Source organism: Oryx dammah, unplaced genomic scaffold (assembly GCF_014754425.2).
Source record: "Oryx dammah isolate SB20612 unplaced genomic scaffold, SCBI_Odam_1.1 HiC_scaffold_16, whole genome shotgun sequence".
NCBI lineage: Eukaryota > Metazoa > Chordata > Mammalia > Artiodactyla > Bovidae > Oryx > Oryx dammah.
Window position 1 is genome coordinate 48,341,348 of NW_024070200.1, and position 17,977 is coordinate 48,359,324.

At 45.9% G+C, this 17,977-nt stretch overlaps 1 protein-coding gene across 1 annotated transcript in view; it reads right to left on the reverse strand.

Annotated features, from left to right (window-relative positions):
- ABHD2 (abhydrolase domain containing 2, acylglycerol lipase) overlaps positions 1–17,977 on the reverse strand; it is a 117,755-nt gene that overhangs the window by 14,254 nt on the left and 85,524 nt on the right. Inside the window, exons 6-7 of the mRNA XM_040257578.1 lie at positions 9,667–9,850; positions 767–859 (exon numbers count right to left, since the gene is read on the reverse strand). Coding sequence (XP_040113512.1) covers positions 767–859; positions 9,667–9,850 — 277 coding nt within the window. The remainder of the gene's footprint in view (positions 1–766; positions 860–9,666; positions 9,851–17,977) is intronic.

The window sequence follows — 17,977 nt, forward strand, 5'->3', positions numbered from 1 at the left end:
GTGTGGAGAATGTGGACACCATGCTTGGCCCCAGTGGTGGGATCCCCGTCCCACTGCTGCTTGATCAGAACCCCAAGAGCCAGCAGAGAACGATTCTGGGTTCCCCCAAGCACAAAAGCCTCCTAAAGAGAAACATTCCTCCACAGTGACAAGCCACCCTCAGGATGGCCCTCATTTTTTTAAATAATTAACTTTGCTTTTTTAAAATTAAAAATTAAAAAAAATTGGGGGGCTGCATGTGGAATCTTAGCTCCCTGACCAGGGACTGAACTGTGTCCCCAGCACTGGAAGCTTGATGGCTTAACCACTGGACCATCAGGGAAGTCCTAGGATGGCTCTCATTTGGGAAAGAATGATATGGAAATGGTTTCTCTTCCTTCTTGAATTTTTTGAAAAATATGGAGCTTCCATGGTTAATTTGGGAGCTTGGGACGAATTTGTTTCTAACCAAATCACAAAGCAGTCAGCAGAGAATCTGTACCAACCCTGCCTTCTTCTTTTTGTTTTTCTCCCTAGAGAAAGAGGAATTTTGGCGTTTAGTGAAATAAGCTCAGAAAGGCACTGTCTGGGGGACTTCCCTGGTGGTCCAGTGGCTAAGACTCCACGTTCCCAACGCAGGGGGCCTGGGGTTCGATTCCCTGGTCAGGGAACTAGATCCCAAATGCTGCAACTAAAGATCCTGCAGGCTGCAACGAAGACCTGCTGCAGCCAAAAAAAACCCCACAAAGGTACTGTCTGTCTCCCAAGGGAGGGGAAGGTGCCTCACCGGTGCGAGAGAATGATCTTCTTCATGTTGTCGGCCATGAGAAAGTTGTAGAAGCGCCGGCACTGGTCCCACTGCATGAAGGTCTCCTGGGCCCTGGAAGAGCCACAAGGGAAGAGTGAGAGGCGGGGGCTGCCGGGGGCAGGAGGCAGAGCTCCTGCCCCTGGAGGGGGCTGGCTCCCTCAGCGGGAACCTGGGCTTGAGCACGTGGTCCTCAGACTAAGGGCAGAGCCGCCCGAACACTAAGTGAATGAACGTTGCTCAGCGAGAGGCCCCAGCCCAAGTGGTCTCTGGGGCCACGGGCTTTGCCGGCGACACTCCTGACCCCTCTTCCATCTCTTAGGTCTTTGTCACAGGACCTGCTTCGATTGTCATTTGAACAGCTTCTCTCCTCGGCTTTCTACCCTGCAAGCAAGTTCTTCTGGCTTAATAACAGGACCGTGCGTAGGGACAGGGTGTGTGGAGCAGCTAAGTGCGTGGCAAAACCTAAAAACGCTTCATTTTATCACTTTTGTGTGGAATATATAAGAATACAATAAACTAGCAAATAAAATTAAAAAAAGCAGACTCACAGAATAAACTAGTGGTTATCGGTGGGGAGAGGGAAGGGAACGGGCAGTATGGGTGGAAGGCTTATTATGGGATTATACGAAATCGTGTGTGTGAAACTTTTAAAATTAATTTTTACTGAGTATAGTTGCTTTACAATGTTGTGTTAGTTTCTGCAGTACAGCAAGGTGAATCAGTTGTATGTACATATACACGCACAATTTTTTAGATTTCCTTCACATTTAGGTCACCACAAGAGCACTGAGTAGAGTTTCCTGTGCTACTAGAGTAGGTTCTCATTAGTTACTGTTTTATACATGGTAGTGTATATGTGTCAATTTCAATCTCCCAGTTCCTCCCACTGCCCCTTCCTCTTTTGGTGTCTATAAGTTTGGATCTCTACATCTGTATCTCTATTTCTGCTTTGCAAATAAGGTCATCTCTACCACTTTCCTAGACGTCTACGAATAGGTGATATTCTATAATATTTGTTTTTCTCTTTCTGACTTACTTCAGTCTGTGTGACAGTCTCTAGCTCCATCCACGTCTCTGCAAATGGCACTTGAAACTTTTTAAATTGTAAAGCGCTAGAGAATTTAAAGAATAATTCAACACAATTTTTAAAAAATGGGAAGGGAATAAAAATAAAACACTTCTTTTGTTGCCATTTGCAAGGCAAAGGAAAATCATATAAGTTGAGCTTGCTTTTGATTAGTCTTAGAATATTTAAGGGGCAAGGAATGGAGGGAGAAGTATCGAGGCCCGCTGCCCCCTCTAGGCATGGCTGTGGGGGTGGTCCTGAGTCTTTCTGCCTCCAGAGCTAGTGTGTGGTCGGCAAAGCAAAGCCTTCTGATGCGGGGTGGGGGGATCACTGCTGCTGCTGCTGCTAAGTCGCTTCAGTCGTGTCCGACTCTGTGCGACCCCATAGATGGCAGCCCACCAGGCTCCTCTGTCCCTGGGATTCTCTAGGCAAGAATGCTGGAGTGGGTTGCCATTTCCTTCTCCAGTGCATGCATGCATGCTAAGTTGCTTCAGTCGTGTCTGACTCTGTGCGACCCCATAGACAGCAGCCCACCAGGCTCCTCTGTCCATAGGATTCTCTAGGCAAGAATACTGGAGTGGGTTGCCATTTCTTTCTCTAGGGGGGTCACTAGACAGGTAATATCCCCACTTCCAGATCAGGAGACCAGGGACTCAGAGAGGTCCCACCAGAGCGGTCAGGTATAGCTGAGTGTGACCCAGGCTGGCGTGGCTCAAGTGTCCCTGCTCAGATCACCAACCTGTGTGGCAGGAGGAGACTGCAGGGCCAGCCTCCTGTGCTCGCCTCTGCGGCCAGATTTCCCTGCCCACGTGTCAGGTGAACAAACACCAAGGTGGTGACTCCCAGGCTGCCAGTCAGCCCTCCCCACTCTGGGCTTTCTTCCCTTGGGTGTGAACCCAAACACAGCTGCATGGCATCTTTGCTAACCTCCATTCTGCAGATTTCTGGTCTCAAGGCCTGATTCCACCCTGGGAATGAATCTGGGTGTTACTATGCCCACAATAGTCTCATTTCCCAGATGGCCAGAGAGAGAACTCCTGAGAGAAAGGATGGTTCATAGGTATTAAAAAAACAAAAACAAGGATCATATTGATGTATGGCAGAAGCCAACACGATGTTGTAAAGCAATTATCCTCCAATTAAAAATAAATAAATTTAAATAATAAAAGCAAAAATATTGGTAATGGCATGACCAAAACAATTTACAAAAGAAGCTGTGATTAAAATGAAAAATATAATCAAAGAAATACAATAAAACATTTTCAAATATATATATATACACATATATATATATAAACCCAGGGAGTTATGAAAGTTATTCCCCAAAAGCTGTCATACTTCAGTTCTGGCATAGCAAACATTTCCGATAACATCACAGTTGAAAAATAAGAGCTAGTGGGAAGTTAAAAGTGAAAGGGTTGGTGGGTTTAATGGCCTGTGACATGCTCATAAAACATGGGCTAAAGCACACAGAGAAGACTAACATTGCTTTCAAAAGTCAAAAGGTCACTCCATAAACCCATGGGGGGCTGGAGGCGGCTCCTCAAACACTTCATGAGTAGAAAGGATGGGCCAGATCACCTCAGGCAGGACCCCAGCTATGGCAGGGCAGTGGGCACCTGCTTCTTGGTCTGTGAGGGTGTCACAGAAGGGTGTCACCCAGTCTGTGAACTGCAGCCTGCTGCCAGGGTGGGTCCCCCTTCTCTGACGTTGGACCCAAACAGCCCCTTCCTCAGAAAGCCAATAGTCTAGAAATGAAGAAACAGTCTTGCCCTCGTCCCTTTCTCCCTTCGCTGACCTTCCAACCGCGTTTGTTAGTATTACTTCATGTTAGAGGGACGGCAGACATGGGGAAGGGAGGGGGCACTGCTCATAAACCTGGGCTATGAGAAGATGCTTCAGTTCTGTGGGTTTCTCGGTTGAATAACCCTGGAGGTTCAGTTCAGTTCAGTTCAGTCACTCAGGTGTGTCCAACTCTTTGCAACTCCATGGACTGCAGCATGCCAGGCTTCCCTGTCCATAACTAACTCCTGGTGCTTACTCAAACTCATGTCCATCGAGTTGGTGATGCCACCCAACCATCTCATCCCAACCCGAGAAACCACTCACTGAAAGGCTCTGGGGACTCACGGGGGCCTGGGGCTCAAGGAAGGACTGGGATAAGGATGCTGGGACCAATGCTTCACTCAGTCAACACTGGCCAACAGTGATTCTTGTATCTTTGGTTTTATCATTCAGTATATTTAAGGGATGTCTTTCATCACCTTTGAGTATAAAATTAAGGGACTGAACTTAATTTTATATTAGTTTAATAAAGCATGCTGCTGCTGCTGCTAAGTCACTTCAGTCGTGTCTGACTCTGTGTGACCCCATAGACGGCAGCCCACCAGGCTCCCCCGTCTCTGGGATTCTCCAGGCAAGAACACTGGAGTGGGTTGCCGTTTCCTTCTCCAGTGCAAGAAAGTGAAAAGTGAAAGGGAAGTCGCTTAGTCGTGTCCGACTCTTCACGACCCCATGGACTGCAGCCTACCAGGCTCCTCCATCCATGGGATTTTCCAGGCAAGGGTACTGGAGTGGAGTGCCATCGCCTTCTCCATAATAAAGCATAATCGAGATCAATGTATTACTAAAAAAAAAAAAAAACCCGTTCATTTCATCTCTTTAAAAAAAGACCTGACTTCTCCAATACCAGCACCAACAACAAACTGAGACGAAATGAAAGAGAGGGGAACCTATAGACTAAAAGAGACTGAAGAGACAAATCGATAGATGCAGTGTGTGGACATAATAGGGATTCTGATTCAAAGAAGCTGTTAAAAAACTTTTGTAAGACAGTCAAGGAGATCTGAACACTGACCACAAACAGGATGACATTAATATTCAGAATTAATAATCTTTTGGTATAATGATGATATTGTGATTATGTTTAAGAAAACGTTCTGGAAGAGAAAAACAAATATTGTATATTAATGCATATATATGGAACCTAGAAAAATGGTACTGACGAACCTATTTGCAAGACAGAAATAAGAGACGCAGACATAGGAAACAGGCTTGTGGACACAGCAGGGAAGAAGAGGGGTGGGGCGAATTGAAAAGAAGAGGGGTAGCGCTGAAACATACATGACCACACGTAAAACTGAGAGCTAGTGGGAAGCTGCCGGCGAGCTCAATCCGGTGCTCTGTGACAACCTAGAGGGGTGGTGGGAAGGAGAGTCAAGAGGGAAGGGATGTAGGTGTACTTATGACTGACTCAGGTTTAGCTGTATGGCAGAAACCAACACAACCTTGTAAAGCAATTACACTCCAATTAAAAATAAAAAGTTCTTAGAGTCTTTTTAGTGCTACCAAGTGAAATATTTACAAATGATATGACATAATGTCTGGGATTTGCTTCAAAATAATCCAGCTTACAGGGGAGTGATGTGTGGATGAGGTGCAGAGGAAATAAGAGTAGCCAAAAGTTAAGCACGCTTGAAGCTGGTAGTGGATATACAGGGGTCCAATACCCCATCGTTTTTATTTTGTTTATATCTATAATGTTCCATAATAATGACGAAGGAGAAAGAGAAGAAGTCAGAAAATATAAAATCTTTTGGATTATGATCTCCTGAAAATTATCTACCCTGTGGAGGAGAGCTGAAGATTAAAGTCAGTTTTAACCATTAACCATGAAACTCATCAACTATTTCTTAGGATTGAGGAAAGATCAGCAGTGGTCTGGAACCACTGTACACACGGCCCAACAAGAATCTCACTGGGAAATTCAGCTCCCACCGAAGCCAAGCTCCAATTTATATGCCATGTTTCTGCAGTGAGAGAAGGGAGGAGGCAGAACCAGGCTCCAGGGAATGGGGCTGGTGATGGGATGAAGGTCTAACAAGATGTCCAGGCCTCCCGGTGGGCATGAGTTAGCACAGAGACTTGGAACTATGGCCCATCTGACCCCACTGGGTAGTTCACCAAACTCTGCGGAAGTCACTTCACCTCTCCAAGCCTCTGTGTCCTTATCTGTCAAATTAGGAGGTTGAATTAGAGAAGCAATGTTCACACCGATTGTTCTATGGGTGAGGTTTGTAGGCAGTTCCATCTCAGGCCTGACAGAGGTCGCCCTAGGAGCCTTGGTGGTGTTTTCATTGCTTCAGCTAGTGGTTGAAATTTGGCAGACAGGGGTGCATGTAGTGAGTGGAGAGCTGGCCAATTGGTGGTGTTAAGAGTGGGTCTGAATTCTGGCCTCAGCTAAAGAGGTCTGGGGGATGGGCAGGCTCCTGGGCATGCATCTCATGAGGATAAAGAGAATGTCAGCCTGGGAAGCAGATGGCTCCAAGAAATGCTTTACCCATCCGTATATCTACCTATCTCAACCAATAAAGTTCTTTCAAGATGCCTCAATTTCTAATCAGGGGTTTCCCAGGTGGCTCAGTGGTAATGAATCTGCCTGCCAATGCAGGAGACATAAGAGACGTGGGTTCGATCCAGGGGTCAGGAATATCCCCTGGAGAAGGAAATGGCAACCTACTCCAGTATCCTTGCCTGGAAAATCCCATGGACAGAGGAACCTGGAGGGCTACAGTCCATGGAGTTGGAGTCGTACATGACTGAACGACAGGGCACGCAGCATGTCTTCTTAACAGCGTTAAATGATTAATTAAACCAGAGAGTTAGGCTGAGTCTGAACACACACATTTCCAGGGCTAGTTGGCAGCTGTTTGTGCTGAGGGAACGAGTTAAGTCTGCTGGATACAACGTAGTTTGGGGACATCTGTCATCCTCCTTTGCTGGTTCAGCACCTCATCAAGCGTGAGCTAGTTTAGCAGCAGCTAGACTCTGCTAACTACAGCAAGCGGGGGCTGGCTTCTGAGCCTAGAACTGGCTCTAGCTAGTGGGGAGGTGCGTTACGGGATGAGAAGCCAGAGGGAGAGGACGGATCACTGATGGGCAGTTCTGGAGACTCAACTAGGGGAGGGATTTACCAGAAGCATGAACTCCTGTGTGGCCCCTGCAGCAGCAGATGGGCCCTCCCCGCTTCACCTCCGTGTAAAGGGAGCATGGCTGCCATCATTCCAGTGTGGAAAAGGCTCACTGCCCGCAAGCTTCGGCAGGAAAAAAAAGGTTACGCTGGTTGAAAGTAAGGCACTGTCTCCTGGCGAGTAGATCTCATTAAAACGTTGAGGGGACCTGAGCCTGAGCGGCCCCAGCACACATAGGATGACCGTGTCTCTTTGATCTGCTTCCAGTTTTCCTGTGCGTAGGGTGTAGGATCTTAGCCTGGATCTCTATGCTCCAGAGGATAAAGTTGCCTGTTTCTCTCCTCTTTGCAGATGACTGATGTGAAAATGATTATGAATATGAAGATCTCTAAGGCCTCAAAGAGAAGTGGTGTGGACCACGTCTGCAAAGTGCATAGAGCACCTCACAGACGTTGGTTAGCTTCCTAGCTTAAACCCATACCTGGGATCCTCAACTGTGCGAGTCGTATGCTTGGCCAACAGCAGATGGCGCTGTTGCAGCAAAATGAAACAAGGCTGTTAATTGACGACTCTGCGCGTTAAAAAACAGGGAACACAAGCTTGTCCTACATTCTCCTCCCTGTCAAACCCAGTGCTCTCTGAACACGAAGTCAGTGTTCTAGTCACTTGACAACGCTTGGTTTAGGAAGGGACTCTGATTTTTACAGACATTTGAAGCCTGGCCAAAAACTGGACCGCTAGTCAGACGAGAGTTGGTCTCCCCGGGATCCTGGGGCGGGCCCTCTGCTCATTGCTCTAAGATCCCAGTTACTGGCAAGGATGGGGCTTTGGGTAACTCTGGTTACATCATGGCTGAGAATCGGGAGTTGGGTATTTCTAGCCATGTCAACACAAAGGAACATGTCCCGGTTCAAACCAGAGTGTAAAGGGGAATTTAAAGGGAGGATTCCCAACAGGAGGATGAGGAGACTAACCTAGCCTGCAGTAGAGCTGGAGAGACCACTAAGGTCCCTGGGCCCAATGACTGCTAAACGTGGCTAACACCTCAGGAGTCACCCGTGAAATGTTTCCAAAAGCAGATTCCTGGCCCCATGCCCCAGACTCACAAATCAGGATCTCCAGGGCTGGGGCCTGAGAAAATGAATTTATTTTTAACATGATCCTCCAAGTGATTCTTAATGTTCTCTAGACTGGTCTTTGTGATCCAATGATGTAGCCCACTTCTCATTTTACAATGCATAATGATGGTAATTGGTAGTTACTGACAACTTTCTACGTGCCTGGCACTGTTCCAAGTAGTTCATTCTCATGAACTCATTTGACCCTCACCAAGGCGCCACAGGGTAGGTTCCAATTATTGTCACCCCCATACTGCAGGTGAGGACAACTGGGACCCGGGCCTCAGCCCCAGAACTCAGAAAACGTTCCAGCAGGGCAGTGTTTCCTGTCTATTTTGGGGTACATTTCAATTCTCCATTTTGGCCAAGCTTTAAGGCTTGGGCAGAGGCTGAATTCTGAGCCTGCATTTGCCCTTTGGATTTGTTGATTTCAAATTCCAGTAATAGATATTTTTAGAAATAGCCCCTTATCCATTAGAAAATGACAAAATAGGTTTAAACGACACCGAGAGATAGAGGTGAGGCAGTAAGTAAGGGTTGTCTGCAAGGACTGTGGTATTAGACTGAACCAATCAGGGCAGGGAGTTTGTTTTTTATTTTTGTGTGTGTGATTTTAGATTTCTCCATGAACCATTTATAATATAAAAGACATTATCATGAGGAGTGAGTACAGGAAAAAATATGAATGCATTTAAAGAGTGTGGAGAGATGTGTGTGTATATGAGTGTGTATGTGAGTATATGTGTATATGTGTATGGGTGTATATGTGTGTGTGTATATGAGTGTGTACGTGTGTATGTGTATGGGTGTGTATATATGAATGTGCATGTTTGTGAGTGTGTATGTGTATGGGTGTGTGTATATGAGTGTGTATGTGTGTGAGTGTATGTGTGTATGTGTATGGGTGTATATGTGTGTGTGTATGAGTGTGTATGTGTGTATATGTATGGGTGTGTATATGTGAATGTGCATGTTTGTGAGTGTGTATGTGTATGTGTGTACATGAATGTGTGTGTGTGTGTGTATGTGTGAATGTGTGTGCGTGGTGACTCTGGAGTGATAGAGAACAACACTGATCTGGGCGGGGAGGTCAGAGCAGACAACAGTGTCCCCCTAGGACTCACCCTGCGGTTTTCTGTTGTTGGGACTAACGGGAGAGGTAAACCTCTACCCAGCAGGTCACCTCTTATGTGTGATCCTGCAATGCTGAGACAGATGACTATTTGACTGTGAGGGCATGGATTACACGGTTTCTACAGATCCCTTCCAGATGCCAACTGAGACTCAACTCTGGCACATAGGAGAGGTTGGGGTCATAACGTGGTCCAGCTCTCAGACTCTGGTTTGCCAGGTCTCCTGTGTTTTCATAAACCCACAGTCCTACAAAACTCCTGGATAATGAAGAACGTAAGTCATCTCAGAGACTCCAAAGGGAAACAGCAGCTATTAGAGGAGGGAGCTTCGGCTTACTGTGTTACAGATCTGACCCCCAAAATACAGCTGCATATCCCAGGTTGAAGGGGTCTGACAGGACCACTCTAGTAGACGATGTGGAAACAAAGCAAGGTGAAATCAAGACCCAGAAACTTCTGCTTAGTCTGCCCTAGCATTTCCCCAGGTCTTCACGGGCCAGGGTCTGGTGTGCTGGGGACATCTCAATAAATGAAAGCTAACTGGAGGACCAGTGGCAGGAGGAGGTGGGAGCACGTGGCCAGGATCACTCACCTCAGTGCACTGTAGCCCTGGCACACGCTGACGCAGCACAGAACCTTTTCTTGGTTGGCCTGGGTCTCCCCCAAGTATTTACACACGATGTTACCGCCCAAGCTGAAGCCCACGACCACCAGCTGGGTTAGGGGGTATGTCTTCTTGATGTAGTTTACCATGGCTCCAAATTCCCAGGTGCAGCCTGTGGACAGAGAGGTAAGAGGACTTGGTTATTTCAGATGCAACAAAGTTTGGAGAAAATGTGAGCTGAGAGGGTTACTTAAGTGGGTGCAAGGCATTAAGAGAGAGAGACAGACAGACAGAAATGTAAGTATATAGCCCGTCCTCTGTCTTTGTGGGTTCTACACCTGCAGATTCAACCAAACACAGATTGAAAATATTTGGGAAAAAAAATCCCAGAGTTCTAAAAAGCAAAACTTAAGCATAGCATTTACACGGTATTATCAGGTATTATGAGACACCAAGGGAACATTTCATGCAAAGATGGGCTCGATAAAGGACAGAAATGGTCTGGACCTAACAGAAACAGAAGATATTAAGAAGAGGTGGCAAGAATACACGGAAGAACTGTACAAAAAAGATCTTCACGACCAAGATAATCATGATGGTGTGATCACTCACCTGGAGCCAGAAATCCTGGAATGTGAAGTCAAATGGGCCTTAGAAAGCATCACTATGAACAAAGCTAGTGGAGGTGATGGAATTCCAGTTGAGCTATTTCAAATCCTGAAAGATGATGTTGTGAAAGTGCTGCACTCAATATGCCAGCACATTTGGAAAACTCAGCAGTGGCCACAGGACTGGAAAAGGTCAGTTTTCATTCCAATCCCAAAGAAAGGCAATGCCAAAGAATGCTCAAACTACCGCACAATTGCACTCATCTCACATGCTAGTAAAGTAATGCTCAAAATTCTCCAAGCCAGGCTTCAGCAATACGTGAACCGTGAACTTCCTGATGTTCAAGCTGGTTTTAGAAAAGGCAGAGGAACCAGAGATCAAATTGCCAACATCCGCTGGATCATCAAAAAAGCAAGAGAGTTCCAGAAAAACATCTATTTCTGCTTTATTGACTATGCCAAAGCCTTTGACTGTTGGATCACAATAAACTGTGGAAAATTCTGAAAGAGATGGGAATACCAGACCACCTGACCTGCCCCTTGAGAAACCTATATGCAGGTCAGGAAGCAACAGTTAGAACTGGACATGGAACAACTGACTGGTTCCAAATAGGAAAAGGAGTACGTCAAGGCTGTATACTGTCACCCTGCTTATTTAACTTCTATGCAGAGTACATCATGAGAAACGCTGGGCTGGAAGAAACACAAGCTGGAATCAAGATTGCTGGGAGAAATATCAATAACCTCAGATATGCAGATGACACTACCCGTATGGCAGAAAGTGAAGAGGAACTAAAAAGCCTCTTAATGAAAGTGAAAGAGGAGAGTGAAAAAGTTGCCTTAAAGCTCAACATTCAGAAAATGAAGATCATGGCATCTGGTCCCATCATTTCATGGGAAATAGATGGGGAAACAATGGAAACAGTGTCAGACTTTATTTTTTTGGGCTCCGAAATCACTGCAGATGGTGATTGCAGCCATGAAATTAAAAGACGCTTACTACTTGGAAGAAAAGTTATGACCAACCTAGATAGCATATTCAAAAGCAGAGACATTACTTTGCTGACTAAGGTCCGTCTAGTCAAGGCTATGGTTTTTCTTGTGGTCATGTATGGATGTGAGAGTTGGACTGTGAAGAAAGCTGAGCACCGAAGAATTGATGCTTTTGAACTGTCGTGTTGAAGACTCTTGAGAGTCCCTTGGACTGCAAGGAGATCCAACCAGTCCATTCTAAAGTAGATCAATCCTGGGAGTTCTTTGGAAGGAATGATGCTAAAGCTGAAACTCCAGTACTGTGGCCACCTCATGCGAAGAGTTGACTCATTGGAAAAGACTCTGATGCTGGGAGGGATTGGGGGCAGGAGGAGAAGGGGACGACAGAGGATGAGATGGCTGGATGGCATCACCGACTAGATGGACGTGAGTTTGAGTGAACTCCGGGAGTTGGTGATGGACAGGGAGGCCTGGTGTGCTGCAATTCATGGGGTCGCAGAGTCGGACACGACTGAGCGAGTGAACTGAACTGAACTGATAAGTAACCTAGAGATGTTTTAAAGCAGGGGTCCCCAATCTCTGGGATTGAATGCCTGATGATCTGAGGTGGAGCTGATGTAATAATAATAGAAATAAAGTACACAATAAATGTAAAATGCTTGAATCATCCCCAAACCAACCCCCACCTTGGTCCATGGAAAAACTGTCTTCCACAAAACCAGTCCCTGGTGACAAAAAGGTTGGGAACCACTATTTTAAAGTACATAGGAGGATATGCCTAGGTTTTATGCAAATACTATGTCATTTTATATAAGGAGCTAGAGCATCTGTGGATTTTGGTGTCCAAGAGGGTCCCAGAACCAGTTCCATGAGGATGCTGAGGGATGGCAGGTATTTTGGGTGTGTGTGTAGAGAGAGAAGCCAGACTTCTCTTTGGCTACCTGCAGAGAAGCCTGAGTGCCAAAGAATTGATGTTGTTGAACTGTGGTGCTGGAGGAGACTCTTGAGAGTCCCTTGGACAACAAGGAGATCAAACCAGTCAATCCTAGAGGAAATCAGCCCTGAGTATTCATTGGAAGGACTGATGCTGAAGCTGAAACTCTAATACTTTGCATACCTGATGCAAAGAGCTGAGTCATTGGAAAAGACCCTGATGCTGGGAAAGATGGAGAGCAAGAGGAGAAGGGGGGGGCGACAGAGGATGAGATGGTTGGATGGCGTCATAGATTCAATGGACATGAGTTTGAGCAAACTCCAGGAAGATAGTGAAGGACAGGGAAGCCTGGTGTGCTGCAGTTCATGGGGCTGCAAAGAGTCGAACATGACTTAGCAACTGAACAACAAGAGAAGCTCCCAGAGGCCCCTCAGTATGAGGAAACACAGCATAAGTAGCGCCCATGAGGGAAGGGACAATTTACCAAATGCACGTGCCATGCTCCTTCAGAGGTGGGCGCTGAGAAGCCCCTCCCATACTCACTGAAATCAAAACCTATATTCAAGGTGTGCATGAGCACCTCGGTTCACACACAGAGGAAAACAAAAGCAAGAGCAATACTCTTAGGGATCAGTGTCTTAGGCTACAAAACAGGATGCTATGCCCACGTGTACAATGATTCATGGTGTTAAGAAAAGTACCAAGTGGATGTTATTTACAGGATCGTCTTGCCAGCGGGGAGAAGGAAAGACAAACTTCAGTCCAGAGGGATGGCCAACATGTTCTGTGGGATCAGGGTAAAATGTTCTTGGTGACGTAGGGACAGGTGTCAAGGGAGGCAGACCCATTCAGAAACACAGAGGAGACTTCTGAATGGCGAGGGCACTTGGGCCCAGTGTGCCCAGGAGGGATGATACCAGCTGGTGGCCCCTTGAGAAGCTGGTGAAGTCAGGACTAAGTAAGATGATATAGGTAAAGGGCTTAGACAGGGTATTCTGTTAATTCTTTTTTCTTTTTGAAATATCATTTAAGGACACCCATGTTCATGACAGCTTTATTCACAACCGCCAAAAGGTGGAAGCAACAAAAATGTCCATCAACAGATGAATGAATAAGCCAGATGTTGTACATGTATTTGGTGGAATATTATTCAGTCTTAAAAAGCAAGGAATGCACGGGGATGATCCAGAGAGATGATATGGGGTGGGAGGTGGGAGGGGGTTCAGGATTGGGAACTCATGTACATCCGTGGCTGATTCATGTCAATGTATGGCAAAACCAATACAGTATTGTAAAGCAAAATAAAGTAAAAATAAATTTTTCTTTTTTAAATCAAGGAAATCATGACACACGTTGTGACAAAGACAAACCTTGAGGACGTTATACGGAATGAAATACTGTTGTTTAGTCGCTCAGCTGTGTCCGACTGTTTTATGACCCCATAGATTGTAGCCTGCCAGGCTTCTCTGTCCATGGCATTTCCCAGGCAAGAATACTGGTGTGGGTTGCCATTTCCTCCTCCAAGGGATCTTCCTGGCCCAGGGATCAAACCCAAGTCTCCTGCATCAGCAGGCAGATTCTGAGGAGCAGTTACAGCTAATTGTGTAGGTGCTTTAGGAGCTGCTGCTGCTGCTAAGTCGCTTCAGTCATGTCCGACTCTGTGCAACCCCAGAGACGGCAGCCCACCATGCTCCCCCGTCCCTGGGATTCTCCAGGCAAGAACACTGGAGTGGGTTGCCATTTCCTTCTCCAATGCATGAAAGTGAAAAGTGAAAGTGAAGTCGCTTAGTCGTGTCTGACTCTTCTCGACCCCATGGATTGCAGCCTACCAGGCTCCTCCATCCATGGGATTTTCCAGGCAAGAGTACTGGAGTGGGTTGCCATTGCCTTCTCCGTTTAGGAGCTGCAAGTTCATTCAATCCAAGCACTTCTGATGTGGATAAAAGGCCAGGCCTGCGTAATCCTGGACAAGCTGCTGGGTGTTTGTGCAGGGCTGCTGTCTCTCCCAGGCAAAGGAAAAGCAAAGACATGGTGTCTGCCCACCTCCAGGATCAGCGTTTGGGTAGACACTGGGTCCTCCCAAGATCTCCACCCGATGTCAGTTACCAAACACCCTTAGTTCCTCAGTGTCTGGGAACCCCTTCCTGGGTGTGTTTACTGGGCTGGCTGGAAAACTCGTTTGGGTTTTTCTGTAACAGCTTATGGAAAAACTTGATCGAACTTTTCGGCAAACCTGGTGTTAAGAGCTACAGCCATCTGTTTTTTAATACTAGGAAGATTTTAATGCGGTTCTACATATTTAATCCTTAAGGGATTAGCACCAGTAACAAGATTGAGGTCTCTAATCTTGCTGCAATTTTAAGACACAATGAAATATGAGACACTACTCTGGCCTTAGGACTTCCCTGTAGCTCAATTGTAAAGAATCTGCCTGCAATGCAGGAAACCCAGGTTTGATCTCTGGGTTAGGAAGGTCCACTGGAGGAAGGCATGGCCTCTTCAGAATTCTTGCCTGGAGAACCCCATGGACAGAAGATCCTGGCGGGCTACAGTCTGTGGGGGTCACAGAGTCAGATACAACTGAGCTACTACCACTACCACCCTGGCCTTAGAGAGACGAGTCCCACAGGGCCATCTTTGAAAGGCCAACTGTGGAGGACAGGGAAGACCCTTTTCTTATACCTCCCACCCCTAAACAGAGACAAGGCTAAGGCAGTCTGAAAGCTACTATTTCAAAGCCATATTCCCCTAAAATGGCACCGACATGACTCAGTAGGCTGGAATACAAGAACCAGAGACTTGGTGTTCTTTGTGGATGGAGACGTTGAGTCATCTGTGAACTCCATGCTAGGCACGTAGTGGGTGTGCCACAATGTGAACTGGGTAAGGAGGAAGTCTGAATCATTTGGAATGAGAGCACACAATAACATCCGGTGTGACTGTATGGGGGATCGGGGGGAAAAGAACCTAAATATCCTTCCCCCTAAATTTAACCCCCGAGTATGATCTGGTTAGCCAGCAACACGGCTCCGCTGGCAGGCAGCTAGGAGCCTTGCAGTCCCTAGCATTTTCCTAGTGAAGGTGTGTGAGTCATTTCTTTGAGTTGTGGGCAAGCTACTGCCAAGTTGAGTCAGCCGGGGAAGAAAACAGCTGTAGAAATAAAGCAAGAGTCCTTTTGGCCCACCATGTTAATTGGCCTTGTCTTTATCTCTCAAACAAAGATTTTCACGCATGAATGCTCTTGGCTTTGTTTCCTTGGGTACAGGGTGCTGAATACGGCCCTCTTCCAGCTGAAGGTTAAATATTTAGATCTCATCCTGAAAGTGCAAATGGGATGCCCCTGAACACATCCCAAACTGGCCCCTCCCTGAGGACTCTCTTGATGCTCGAGTCCTCTCAGCAGATGGTCTTGTCAGATGTTTTACTGAGATGCTTGACTTTCTGCAAATTCACTGCCTTCACTTCCTAATCCTCTGTCTCTCTTCACCCCGCCACCCCATGGCATCCTCCTGCAATTATTATACACAATTGTATCATAAGCAAAACAGCTCTGGGTTATCATCTGGAATCACGAATACGATTGAGAACAGTCTGCAGCAATTAAAACGGTAGGTAGGAAAAACTTATGGAAAAGTAGAAGTTTCTTAAAAATCACTATCTGCAGGCTTCTCTGGTGGTCCAGTGGTTAAGAGTTCACCTGCCAATGCAGGGGACATGGGTTTAATCCCTGGTTCGGTAAAATCCCACATGCCCTCAGGACAACTAAGCCCCCGTACCACAGTAAAGAGTAGCCCCTGCTGGCTGCAACAAGAGAAAGCCTGAGTGCAGTAGCAAAGACCTAGCACAGTCAAGAATGAATAGATAAATCAATAACAATTTAAAAACATAACAGGAAATCACTGATCTGCAAGTCTTGGTGGCAAGATGCACTGGATCATGGATGATCTCTACAGCTTGCTGTATAGCAGGGTTTGCCTGAGCGAGACCTCAGAGTTTGTCTGTTATTCTGATGCAGTTATGAGGAAAGTTCTCTTTCACTTTCAAAAGTGACCCAGTTGGGATGCTAAATTATACGGTCGCCCTAGGTACAGGGCCTCCCTCCCTTCTCAGATGGAAATACTGTACTCTAAGTAAGGCACAGCTTTCTGATCTTACATTGAGATTACAAAAGATAGTTTTAAATACAAAAACAATTCCAGTATTAAACCCAAATGGACATTAATGAGCTCCCTCTCTGAGCAATAAAAAACGATGCTGTGATTTTAGCCACCTCTTGCTCATCTTGATGCTAATGCAAGAAAGCCAAGTGTTTAGAAATAAAGGAAGAGCCCACTTCACCGTTAAAACTCACAGGAAAAGGCAATGTAAATAGTTTGAGACCATTTTCAACGCCAAAATGTCCTAGGTCGGTGTTCGGTCATAAGTTCTTAGGAGGTTCATGATTGTAAGAGACTTGGTCACCTTATGGGGGCTAATGCCAGGTTATTATTTTGATTCTTTTCATACGATATAGAAAAGACTGTTTAAAAAAAAAATCCCATTTTTTTTTTCTCTAATCAAGATCAAACTCATGGATCCTTTGTTGCTTGGCTCTTAACTTTCTGATCATAACATTTCCGGGGTCAGTCTTAGAAATGGAGGTCAGAATAACCATAACTGGATCATTTTGGTTTCCAGTTTGTTTCCTTGGCTGGTGGACTTGATCCAGCTGTACTCTGCTCTGAATGTGAACACCGGACTGTTAGGATATGGCCTTCAGCCAATGACAGAAAGATGGAGCAGAATACCTCCTGAATTTACTGGTCCCTTGCAGTGTTGCTGACAAAATTACTTATATTCCAAACACTGTCAGGTTAGAAAACTAGTTGAGTCAACAAAGAGCAAGCCTACATGTCCACGACTGCTGTGTTCCAATGAAAGACCAGGCTCTGTATGATAAATACACTTCAAAAAATATTCACAACTTCTAGGTGTTCCTTGATTTTCAAGTGTTATTCACTGATCTCATTCAGATGACAGGGTTATGGACCCAGTCCAATCCAGTCCTATTTAAATAAGAATTTTAAAAGATTGATAAATTTTACCCCTGTGGATTCTACTACTCATCCTAATGGCCTCACATTTTGTCTTTGGTCAGATCAGATAATGTCACTGAATTTAATTCTTCAAAAGGGAAATTCTGCTGGTTAAAACAAAAAAAAAAATCTATGAACTATTCTGAGGCAAGGGATGAGGAATTATTTTTAAAGAATGAAAATAAATTTTAGAAAGTTAAAATATAGCTAAATAAACATATACTACAATTGGGGCTTCCCAGGTGGAGTTAGGGATAAAGAACCCACCTGGCAATGCAGGAGACACAGGAGACTCAGGTTCAATCCCCGAGGTGGGAAGATCCCCTGGAAGAGGAAACCTCAACCCACTCCAGTATTCTTGCCTGAGAATCCCATGGACAGAGGAGCCTGGCAGGCTATCGTCCATAGTGTCACAGAGTTGGACATGACTGAAGCGACTTAGCCAGCACACACTGCATGTACTACAGAACAAGCCAGTAACATGGAGGTGTGTGACCCCCACATCCACCACCACCCCTCTGCCCCATCCCCAGCCCTGGCCCACCAGATTTGGCAAGGAGCCAATTCTGAGGTTTACGCCGCTGGAAAGCAAGCACTGCATGCTTCAAAATAACCACTGGGGCCTTGCCATCCCCACATGTAGAAAGAGTCAGAATTCAGGCCAAATTCAAAACAGAAATTTATGCTCC